This window comes from Protomyctophum parallelum (genome assembly GCF_964188405.1).
Source record: "Protomyctophum parallelum genome assembly, chromosome: 10".
NCBI lineage: Eukaryota > Metazoa > Chordata > Actinopteri > Myctophiformes > Myctophidae > Protomyctophum > Protomyctophum parallelum.
The window spans coordinates 24919080-24931653 of NC_139704.1; the positions used below are offsets into that span (position 1 = coordinate 24919080).

The following is a 12574-nucleotide window of genomic DNA, read 5'->3' on the forward strand; positions in this document are numbered from 1 at the left end:
ATAGAGGTCCTTGAGGGGGCTCCAGGTAGTCTCCAGATAAATAATGGACAATTGGTAACCAAATGGACCGTTATATAGATCTTTGAATATAGAATTGTTATTTTTATCGTCTACTCTATGGTACTGCATAATTGTGGACAAACTCTTATCCAACGATAATACAATATTCTGGTTTTGGGTCTGAGGCTAAATCTCATGAAATGGTGGTCTGACTGTGGCTCAAATGCCGAATAAATGATGGACCTTGATATGAAAAGGGTTGAGATGGTGCTGTCCAGGGCTGCTGTAGCGTTAACATGTTCTGCGTTTTCACTCATGTTAATGTCAAAACAAATTCCTGTGTGAATACTCAATGGTAAATAAAATAAAATCTGAACCACGGATGTAGACGTCAATACATGACATCTGGGTCTCTACAGCTAAATGTATGTGCTCTCGCAACCATGAAAAAGAAATCCAATACACAATACAAGTATTAACTTAAGAAATCAACACAATAATTTAAACGGAAAAGCTTTATTAAAGCAGTCGAGTCTCGTACAGTACACGTGTAGCTACTGGGGTGAAACTACCTGTACCATCATGTAGTTGACAGCACATCTCCAAAGAGATCTTTGTTTTAAATAATGTGGAACATTGGGCAAAGAAAACAAACATGTACAGTTCACGTCGATATTCCTCTCTACAGTTATCGATGCCGTCATCTCCAATCTACAGGGAAAGCAGCTGTCCCATCTAACCCCCATCTATGGTAGCTCTAAGTGCTTCATCTTCAAGTACGTCTTCGTCAGATGAGACACACAATTCTTCTGGTCCACCTGAGGCAGCTCGTGGGCTACTTCCTCTCGTAGTAGAACCATTGGTCCACTGCAAAGAGAGAAACACAAAAACGTTACCATGTTGTGGTAAAACGAACGAAACACCATCAACAGGATCCTCGTAGTTTATTCATGTGGTACTCAAACTTTTCATCAATAACCCATACTGGGCGGGAACCCCTTTTGGTGTTTTAAGCATTATGTTATACTTTAGCTATTGATCTACAAGCTCATAGCTTGTAGGTGTGCTATTTTTGAAAAATCGTCAAAATGTGGTGCAAATCGTTGAATATATATTCTTACAGAGTTTAACGTTTTTAACTCAAATATTTGATTATTGGTGGGCTCCCTGGAACAACATATTTTCAGATGGGGGTCGGCCGCCTATTACATATAATTTTGACATGAAATATTGAGCACCACTGAAAACCGTCATGATTTAGAACTCTAGACATCTTTTAAATTTCGATGTCAGGCCTAAAATGGGATCATTTCAATGGCTCCTTACCTGATGAAGGGATAGGGTCTTCTGTTCCACACGGACAGGTCTAAAAGTGGACAGATTATGTAAATATCTTGAATAAAGAATATATGATTATTTATATGAAACAACAAAGTAGAAATAGAGCATCGTGGTTGTATGCCTCTGCCAATCAGTTGCCGATTACATCGGTCTGCCCAGACTCGCATAGTACATGCAGTGAAGACTTTGAAAGGAATTTAATGAACACGTTTCGTGAGGTCACAGTGATCTTGACTTCGTAGCTCTAATCAGTTCATCCTTGAGTCCAAGAGGACGTTTGTGCCAAATGTCATAAAATACCCTAACATAGACCTACAAACTCCTGGTTTCTGAGATTGGATACAGATACTGATTCAAGAGCCACACCTAAAACAAAAATGGTACCGACCTCATCAACAACAGCTTTGGCCTCCTCCTTTGAGCAGCAAAAAGGACTTTCACCAGATGAAACGCATGTGTTTTTGCTGTAATGGGGAAGAAAATGAATGGTCATTCATTATCGAGAAGCTTAAACTGTTGCACCACACGTCTACTAAGACTCAGTGTACTTGGGATTAAAATTTCTTTAAAGCAGCAATTCCCATTCATGTGATGTCGGCCTGGGCCCACTGGTGGGCCATGAGGATAATGCAAATAACTGCCAAAACACGAATATTCTAGTGATAATATAACATTAAACAATATTTAAAAATCTTTAAAAAAGGGTTGACCAATGGCGCTCGGGTGGAGCAGTGATAAAAACGTCCCTCCCACGACCACCACGGAGGTTGTGGGTTCAAATCCACCGTGGTCCAACCGGCTTTGTCTGACGGCTATTCTCTGAAAATGCACGTGGTCAACATTTGGCTACTTAACAAGTGTCTGTAGGAGGGCCACGGATACTTTGGAGATTTTCAAGTGTGCCCCGTTTCACCACAGGTTGGGATGGGAACCGCTGCTTTAAAGGTAGGATTGTCCTTTTATAGACCAAAATAATCCCTCTCAATCATCACTCGTGGCCCACTAGAAGTGTGTGGCAGTGTCTGTATCTGCAGAGAGCTGACCCCTATGCCTGTAGTTTCTTATTTTACCTTGTTCAGGACATTTCTGGGCAGTAGATGCATCAGGCCAATGCGTTTATAATTGGCAACTATCAAATCCTGCTCGTTATACTGTGCACTACTATAGTACTGTGTCCATTTTGTTAGGTACACACACTGAGTATCAGAACTGCCTGGAACCCGGACCCCACCTTGAGAACCAGTGCTGTACAGGCGAGGAGCTCTTTCTGCAATGCTGTAAAACAACCCTGTTTTGGGACCAACAATCATACCACGTTTCAAATTCACTCAGATGTTGATGGAACTGAACCTCATGGCCCTTTCCGCAAACAATGCTTTATATAGACTTGCAGCCACACATCCCTCTCTGTTTAGAGTAGTAGGTTGTTTGCATTCATGAAGCGATACACCTTACCTATTAGAGTGGCCACTGAGTGAGTGTATGTGGTAGCGAGGTGTGGTTTGTGGCAGGCTGTAAGGGGAGAGTCAGCAGGAATGTGGTTTACCTGTACGTAATTAGGTTGGTTTCCTGCTAGGCTTTAAAAGCCAGACGGTAAGCCCTCCATAATGGTTTAGGTTGTCGTGTGTTTTGACAGCAAGAGTGTGACACTGCTGGACTATCCCTTGGTCAATAATAGAACAGATGCCAGTTTCCTTATTATACTTTGAGTTTGGATGTATTGGCATGGCAAGCAGCTGATTTTAGGCATCACGAATGGACAGACGGTAAAGCAAATGCCGGCTGCCGTCTGTTCACTCCAAACAAAAACAAAAACCGAAATCCTCTAGTTACCAGTTCAGTCCTCCGTCATTGGTCTTTTGGGAGATGAGGGCTTTCCAGAAGTTGTTAGTGCTCTTGATTGTCTCAATAGCGAAGTCCTGAAAACAGAATAAAAGCAATTGTTTGAGTAAAATATGTCATCATATCTTAGAAATCGTAATTACTCATACATCTTAAAGGTTCATTTATTTGTCCATCTTTAGAAAGATTTGCAACATTGATCATCAGCAAACTGAATGTCAATAACATTATTATGTTCAGATGCGACTAAGACATGATGTGAGGTACCTTGTCTTTGAATTCTCCATTGAAGGCAAACTGGTTCTCTGGTTTCCCGTCTGGAACTTTGTACCTCCTGAACCAGTCGACTGTGGCGTCCAGGTAGCCAGGTTTCAGTCTTTGTACATCACTAATATCTAAAAATCACAAAATAGTCAGTTTAGACTAGAGTTTAGACTCACAACCGCTAAAATGAAGCGACTGTCAGAAGATTAGTAAATCGATTGGAATTTTAAAAGAGCAACTTGATTATAAATGCATTTGAGGAAGTTGCAGACTTGTCTGCCCCACACACAAACACTTTTGTTAAGATTCCGCTGAGGTTAACAAAATAAACCCGCCTCCGTTTACACATTTGATTGGTCTTTCGCCATGTCTTGGCGAAAGGCCGCTTCTCGTTGCTGATTCAGAGAGCCTGCCCGTTTTTAAATCGTGTGACGGTAGGATGTCGTGTTGGGACTGTACTCCACAGAGGCATACAGTACAGTGCACCAACAGCACACAGTTTTTCTAACATTTTCAACCTATAGAGGGGAGGGTTTCAGATATTTAAGCCATTAACAGTAGACCTATGCTTTTGTTATAAACAATGGCAATACAAAAAATCAATAGCTAGCAAGCTGCAATATCAAGTGTACAATAGTTCCCACATTTAAAATGTGTTTTTTGGAACACAGTGGTCACAGTGGTGCCTGCCCACCACCAGAGGTTGTGGGTTCAAATCCCCAATGTGCATTCAGCTTTGTCAAGCTTCCACACAAACACATGTGGCTTGTTCAGGGGAGGGAAGCCGGGCCAGGAGAGTGATAATTATCACTGCACGTAATTCTACAGGCTAGTGTGGCAACTGTCAGCAGGGAGTGTTGAGCGGGAATAGTAGGACGAAGGCTCTACAAAGGATGTAGAGTCTACATCAGGGGTGCCCTTTTTTGACTGGAGAGCTACTATCAAAATGACCAGCTCAACAAGATCTACCCACCGAAAAAAAGATTATACCATTGCTGAAAATAGTTTCATACTGTATGCATCTGAGGGGGCTTTGAAATAGCAGAGCTGGCGTTACATACAAGACAAATGCAGTTGGAATGGGGAAATAGAGGGGGATAAATGGAATATGTTGAGTTTTTTGTAGTTAATTTGTGACGCTACCAACGCTTTTGTGCACAGCAACACTCTTGAAAACAAAATATTCCATTGTGGGTTTGAACTAACAGGCCCTTTTGATGTCAATCAATGTTTTTACATTTAAATTAAATATTCTTCAGGGGCATGTCATGTGATCTACCTGCACAGCCTTTGTGATATACTGGTAGATCGCGATATACCTTTTGGGCACCCCTGGTCTGCATCCTCCCGGTGGGAGCACCTCACTGGTAGGTGAGTCAGTAGGATTTAAGAGTGACAACTCTGTAAAAATGTAAAGGGAAGCTTGTGCTTACTGTTGAAGCTGCTGGCTTCAGGGTCTTCTACGTTGATTGCAATGACTTTCCAATCAGTCTCACCCTCATCAATCATGGCCAAAACTCCAAGTACCTTCACCTTGACTACCTCACCACGGGAACACACCTAGAAAACACACTCAAGTCAATTATATTTATATAAACTCCTCACAAAAACATGTAATGTTTGTCACTTCAGGATACTAGGCCCGTGCAATAGGACAAGTGAAAGCTTTTCCGTTACGCATTATTTGGTGTCATTATTTGGTGTACAAACTTGGGACCAAGTTCAGTGAGACTGGTGAAGCCAAAGACAGACAGCGAAGTGGCCATTCCAGGAAGAAAACATCCCAAGAAAACCGGTTGAACAATATGCATTCTTTCAGAGATTTGACAGATGTCAAAGTTGCAGGACTCCGTTTCACATTTCGTAACTGCTCAAAACGATTACCAACAGAATCATAATTATAATTGGTTTACCCAATGGTTAAAACATTAAACATAGTGACATGTTTAAGCAATTAGAACGACTTAATGACACTAAAACGACTTTCTGATGGAATAAAAACATTCTTTAACATTCCAACTGTGTTAATGTGGCTAAAAACGAAAACCACCAAAATATATATATATATATATTATTTTTTTTGGTCTATTGTGAAGTTTCATTATAGCCGACTTGTGGCACTGGTCACATATTTTGGTACGTTTTCTGGTGGCGCTACCCACATGCTTAGCTGCTCATTCCACAATTGTGGTCCTTACAAGTTATACCTCGTGTGGAAAGTGACTAATCAAAGATAAACATGATATAAAATACAAGTGATATTATTGAAGGGGAGAAATAATCAACTGAAGTTAAGTTAAGTTTTCAAACTTTTTGCGAGGAGTTTAACACATTTCATACAATAAAAAAAACAGATAGAATATGTATACATCCTATATACAGTATACTGTATATATGTTACAGAACATATACAGTAGGAAAGTGAGAACAATGGAGCAGGGAGTGCTTGGTTTCGTCGCCCTCGGGGATCCGGCCTCAAAGGGACCTGGCCACGGCCTGGCCCCACAAAGACGGGCACTCCCCGTTCCATTTTTCTCACTCTATATGTAATCACTGTACAAAGATGGATAAATAGACACAACACAGCACACCCATAACATTATGCATCTGTTCTACCAAACAAACACCACTAGAGAAGTATAACACTTGGCCCCAGTATGGAGACTTGTGGTCTTCTTTGTGATTTAATCTAAAATAAAATAAATCAAACCACTGGTTTTGGTTAAAGTGTTGTGGAGGGCAGTGGGCAACTGTGCATAATGCATATTGCATTATACCAAGGTTATTGAAATTAAAACGTTTCACAACCACCGGCTTAAAAAGTTAAAATGTTGTAAAAGGCTGTTGGATGAGCAGGCATATTTAGAATTATAAACAGATGTTGTACCTTACTACCAATCTCACAAACGTCGATTGGGTCGTTGTCACCACAGCAGCCAGTGTCTCCATCTTTGTGTCCTGGGTCTTCCCATGTCTACGCAGCCAACAAAACAGAATCAGAGTGAAGTAATAGTTACAATTTGGTCATTTGGTCACTGTGTAGGATGCAATACTGTCAAGGTTATTATTTATAAGGATATTTTGGTTAAGCAGCCTGTGTGTACAATGTACACAAATATGTTTTTGTTTTTTGTTAGAACTTACATTCAGAGAAATGGTTGTTCTCAAACTCTGCCCGAACCCCAAAAAATATGCTAATTAGTCGGGCCGGGCCGAGCCTTGGGCCGGGCCAAGCCTTGGGCTCTGTGATTTTCCGCAATTGTTATTTTTTCTTTCTTTTTTTTAAAGTGTGTTATTATAATAAAAATAGCAATTCTGTTATTTTTGTAATGTGATTGTTTATACATGTATTTATTATGAAGAGGGCTGCGCTAGGTGATTCACTTGTGACAGGAGGAAGACTGGAGACGGGGGTCGCATCGCACTGGCATATCAGACTCAGAGGCCTCGTACACACATGTCAAACCACGTGACTCCATTGGAAAAGCATTGAGCCAGAGGCGGCCATGAAACACAGACAGAACAGATCATGTCGGTCCAGCATGTGTGTACGAGGCCAGAGCAGCATGTAGCCTGCCCCGCAGTCCTGCACTGCGCGCAGGCAGTACAGTAGAGAGAACAGTGAACGGTGAGAGACTTGCTTGCTTGCCTTGCTACCGCTGGTTTCCCTCTGGTTTGCACACCAAACGAGCTACTAACCACCAGTTAACTTGCCAAGTTGCCATATGCTTAAATATTTTATAAAATCAATTGGATTATCACAGCTGAAGAAGCGTCAGGTTTTCGTCATGTTGCACTGAGTCTCGTTAACCCAGCTGGCTGCGATGAATAAAACCTAATTATTAATCAACGTCACCAAATGATCCATGGTGATATAACTTATAACGCTACACGTAAAGCAACTTCACTTCAGAGGAAACTAAGGGAGGGAGCTGCAGCAGCTATTCGTGTTTACTCACCTGCAGTCGTCACCACCACCACCACTGTATGGAATCCATTAGAATGATTGGAAATGGAAGTTATGGAACATTAATAGCCTATTCTAACGTGAGTTACATACATCCTTTATTTTGATAAATCCGTTGATCTCCGTTCTCACTTTCACACTGAAACACGGCGCCACTGCGCCGCAATTTAGTGCTGCTTTTTTTTCCTCTCTTTTTTTTCTGTCGGGCTTTTGTCGGGCTTCGGGCTTAACATAATGGTAATTTTTAGGGTTGGGCCGAGCCTCGGGCCGACCCAGTTAGGGTAGGGTCGGGCCAAAAATTTTGGGCCCGTTTTATGTTACTTGCTATTTGAACCGATGTAGGCAAGATGAGCTTGTTTAATCAAGGACCATGGTCATGGAAATGATTTGCAGGCAAAACTTTAATTAGATCACCTCCTTGTCTCATGGGATTTTAAAGGGGCATAATGGAAAAGCTGTCCATGTCCTGCTCATGTTTGTGCCCAGAGCACCAACTGTTAATTGTATTTTCATCTTTTTGGGTCGAATTTGTTGCACAGATTTTTTAAAGTTGTTCTGTAACTTAGTAAGTACTGCTTTGGCTCCGTCTTGGCCAAGTCTCACTTGCAAAAAGAGGTTTCATACCTCAATGTTACGCTCCTTAAATAAGGGTTTAGGTTCCATATACAATTATACATACATAGTTCATCACCATAAAACACAATGGGTTCCCTCGCTGATTTACAACGAAGAGCTTATCAGCCAAGAGAGATTAATGTCAAATACATCAATTAAATTAAATATTATTATAATAACAATGTTCAGCTAGAAAGCTGAACTGAAATTTACATGTTAGCTAGCAAATTAGATGGAGAAATAATTTCTGCAAACAGGTATAAAAACAAACCTGTGGTATTGCTCCATAGTTCCATATGTACCCTTTATGTGGAAATACATTGGCTACATAACGCAGTTTACCCTTCTTCACATCTTGCTTAATTGGGTTGAGCGGCTCTTTTGTAGCGATCTGAAAGTAAACAACATTAACATGATATTACTTTTATTCCATCTTACCTTTGATGACTATTACTGTTAACACATTCTCTCCCGTTACCATAGGCGGTAACGTGAGGCCAGTGCCAGTGAAATGCGTGACATAAACAGAGAAGAAGAAGCATTATCCGGCCGACCCGGAAGTGACTGTCCGCTCCAGTCTTGCTTGCGGCGATGAACTGCCGATCGGACTATCATTATGCGCAACCTCGAATTAATGTTTTATTATTAAGCTCCCAACATCGTACTTTATCTCTTTCTGAGCACTAAAAAGTAAAAACCAATAATGACCGTGTGCGTGCGCGTGTGCAGAGGATTGGGATGTAGGCTGTTTCTACTATGGGAGGCCTATGGAGCCTAGTGACAAGCTACAGTCATTTGAAGAGCCTACCTCCATCTTTGCATTAGTCCATCTTGGTACCTCAACGACCACGTTAAAGATGTTCTGGAAAAGAGAAGAAGATATCCATCAATTTATCAATTACAAAGTATATGAAATTGTGTTACATATCATGTTAAACAAAACATACTAAATACAAACTTAATGTCTATTGATGGGTGATGGCTTTGTGCATCATGAAATATTACACCTACGGCAACTGATAAGAGCAATCACATTAGATATTGGATCGGGCAGGTTCAGAGTCGAGGCCATTGCCCCGGCAGACTATGAACCTTGCTGTTCTCCATGGGAAACTTATCTAAACGGAAAGGTTTCATTTTCTTTTCTTTAATATTCATGTCATTTGATGTTTAAGGAGAGTGCAGACACACAGACACAGAAACCATGGGCAGAGACTCAAGAGAGGTGAGACATGCGAGACAAGACGAGAGATGATTCAAACTCGGGTCCTCTCCTCTCGCTCACAGCATTACGGTTTACTCTGCACACCAACTGGCTGAGTCACCTCACCAAGCACCCTGGTCTGAACAGTTTCATTTACTATTATTTGAAAACCAGCCGGAATTCAAAATACTTGTCAGTAAAAGTCCAAGCCCAGGTTGAAGTTTACTCCCAACCACCATGGTCATCATTATGTAACTAGTTTGGATGTGAATTAAAGGTGAATATTTCACCATATTTTACCTGGCCTTCGTCAGCATACATTGGTATGTCATGGAATGGTGAGATGTACTTTCCTTCATCATTTTCTGTTGAGACAAAATAATCGCACACACGCTGTTTAACACAGTCAGAGAGAGCACACAAGTAATGTGTCAGATTATATAAACATGTACACAATAAATTACTACAGTGGTTCTGTGGTTTTTGTGGGTAATTTGTGTTTTTAGATATTTTAGTATTTCAAAGTGTCATGGACACTGGTCTCACTCTCACTGCTGGATTACTACAATGACCATAATGCTTTGCTGCACTCACCCATGGACAACCATAGACATATAAACGTAGACGCCTCTTCCGGCTCTGGGCCGTCTGTATCTCAACGGAAGGCAACATGGAGGCAACAGGAGAAAATAGCGATGCGTGATTGCATTGGCAAGCTTTCCCGAGATTCCTTGCGAAGCATATAGCGGAAGCAAAACGGAAGAACGGTAGGGGCAATCTACTGTCTATAGGGTGCAACCACTCCTATAGACAGCTTAGTGTCCCTGGCTGGCTGGCTGTGTCCGAGCACGAAAATAGCGTTTGGATGGTGTTCACCACACACACGATTTTGGATGTGACAGTACAGTAATGATAGTACAGTACAATACAGTAGTCACCCCCTGGGGACCCCCACATGATAAGGGCCGATTCATACTCCTATTTTACTGCTGTTTCGGCGCTGTAGTGCCGAAATGATTTCGGCTCGTCAGAAATTTTCAGTAGCACCGAAGAGCCGACTTTAGGACGGTACCCGCCCCCCCGAACCTCAAATGACGTCACATTGTAGGCTCCACAGCGCCGAACCGACTTTGATTCGGCTCTAAAATAGGAGTATGAATAGGCCCTTACTCTGTCATTTCTCAACCATTTCAGACATGGGGCGGCTCGCCGGAACCAGGCTGGCCCACCTGGGCGCGTTCCTGGGGGTCTGGATGTTCCGGAGATCCCCTGGGGACCCTCACACGGTAACTGTCATTTCTCAACCATTTCAGACGCGGGCTGCTCACTGGAACCAGGCCGGTACCCTGGGCGCGTTCCTGTGGGTCTGGAACTTCCGGGGACCCCCACACAGAGTTGCACCACTGACTTCATACGGGTGTGATTTTTAAACAGCTGGTGGATGGAAATGAAGCTCCACCTACGCTGCAACTTGCGTCGGCCAGAAAACTGGAAACGCTTCAACGCTTGCCTCCGCGGCAAGTGGAAGCCATGCACGAGCTTCATTTTCCATCCACCAGCTGTCTAAAAACCAGGAAGAGACACCTGCCGCTCGCTGCATTTGGCATCTTCGTGAATCTACTGTCTGGATGCGCCCTTACTGAGACCAGGAAGGAAGTGAGACCAGTGTCCATGACATCACTGGCACTTTGAAAACACTAAAATATCTAAAAACACGTGGTATACACACATAAAACCCCAGGAAAGTGTTTCTCGTCTCCCAAACATCATTAAAAAGATCTGGTTGCAAAAGGGGTGAAGTCCATAACCATCCATTTGGTTACATGTGTACACTCTCAAGAATTATGGGGGAGTGTGGGTCTATAATGCATATCAAACTTGGGGATGTTTGAAATTAAAAAAATATGATAAACCACTGAGTTAACACGTCCATTGCTGAACTTACTTAAAAACTTTGTTCCCGACGTTGTGTATTAGAAGCAAGATTTGAAATGCTGAATGTTTTCAAACTGAACTTCTGACAACTACTGTAATGGTCAGTGAACTGCAGAGAGAGACCCCATCAGTGAGGGCTTTGTATTGTGCAGTAAAGTGTTGCATCAGATGCCTTTGCAGGCCAGAGAGGGCGTTGTCTTTCCACCACCGGTACCAAACAGCATTGATTACCCTGGAGGCTACAGGACAAAAAAATCTAATCCGAGAATGTTAATTCCTCAAATACCGTAATCATGATCATCGATTAAACTGGGCAGTAAAATGCAATCACCTCATAAAACTTAAGGGCTGTAGCTCTATAACGTGCCTTACGTGGGGTAATAAAAGCAAATCGTGCTGCCACAAGCCGGCATTATCTGTCTGTGGAACAAATATATATTGGCTTGTATAACGTCGTTAAGTGTTCAAGTTGTAAAGTGTACGGTCGGTGTTCGAATGCTCCGACATAGAAGTGACACGTGGGATCATTGTATGTGGTGAAACCAACCCCCTGGCCGGGTGGTGGGGGGAATGTATGGACTTTGAATCGATTCCTCAACAAATCGAGCAAAAACTAACGTACAAACAAACGTGACTTACTGAAGAACAGGCGGTAGCTCAGGGTGTTGGGGTTCCCCCTCTCCTCGACCGTGAAGCTCATGTTGTTGGCTGTATTTCGGGTGTTTTGTGCGTTGTTGCGCCGCGTCCCACCGGTAGATTTAACTGATGCTCGGCCGCTCAGTCTGTCTGTGCCGCTACTACCACGCGTCACCACCAAGAAGGTTTTCCGTACGAACTGCACTACTGCACTCTGGAAAGCATTGGTTGTTTCTATTTGAAGCTCTTTGTTAATATCCGCTCTAGAGACGCGCCTACTGTACTGAATCCTGTACTACTTCACACACACACACACACACACACACACACACACACACACACACACACACACACACACACACACACACACACACCGGGTGTATACAAATCTTATATTATAATCGTATATTTATCATATATGTCTATGATATTATTATTTATATACTCTAAGATACAAATACAAATATACATAGTATTTCCGTAACCGCAACAGACCGGATCTGCAATATTCAAAGTGAATTGAGCTCATGTTGCAATGCGCACGCGCAGTATCGCTGGCACAAATGAACAGATCTACAAGCTATAAGGACGCTTCGCCATAGAGCGCTTCGCACCCAGGCCGCACCGCGACGTGAGCTTGTAGATCTGTGCTGCAATGGAGCGTTACAGCCTTTGGTCTGAGGTGCGTTTGTTTTTGTCCAGGTCGTTCGCCGATTTAAACTAACTTTGCTTTATCATAAGATAACTTTGAATGAAATGAAATGAAACTA

The 12574-nt window shown here is 42.3% G+C and overlaps 2 protein-coding genes across 2 annotated transcripts in view; one reads left to right on the forward strand and one right to left on the reverse strand.

The window, feature by feature from the left end:
- cuedc2 (CUE domain containing 2) overlaps positions 1-12501 on the forward strand; it is a 203847-nt gene extending 191346 nt beyond the window's left edge. Inside the window, exon 10 of the transcript XR_014569813.1 lies at positions 12487-12501. The gene's annotated coding sequence lies outside the window, so the exon portion shown is untranslated. The remainder of the gene's footprint in view (positions 1-12486) is intronic.
- Positions 507-11999, reverse strand: ppa1b (inorganic pyrophosphatase 1b). Its single transcript, XM_083774494.1, has 11 exons — positions 11808-11999; positions 9534-9598; positions 8838-8891; positions 8301-8420; positions 6335-6421; positions 4881-5007; positions 3451-3578; positions 3175-3260; positions 1730-1805; positions 1327-1366; positions 507-867 (listed from the first exon to the last, which is right to left on the reverse strand). The coding sequence occupies exons 1-11, from the start codon at positions 11866-11868 to the stop codon at positions 836-838; spliced, it is 876 nt and encodes a 291-aa protein (XP_083630620.1). The 5' UTR covers positions 11869-11999; the 3' UTR covers positions 507-835.
- Positions 12502-12574: the final 73 nt, after the last annotated feature.

What these genes read in the sequence shown, in the direction of transcription:
- ppa1b (XM_083774494.1), bottom strand. Translation starts at nt 11,868, where the DNA reads ATGAGCTTCACGGTCGAGGAGAGGGGGAACCCCAACACCCTGAGCTAC. An exon ending in TGTATGCTGACGAAGGCCAG is followed by an intron (nt 8,892 to 9,533) that starts GTAAAATATGGT and finishes TCTCTTTTCCAG; the next exon opens with AACATCTTTAACGTGGTCGT. An exon ending in ATGGAGAATTCAAAGACAAG is followed by an intron (nt 3,261 to 3,450) that starts GTACCTCACATC and finishes TTCTGTTTTCAG; the next exon opens with GACTTCGCTATTGAGACAAT.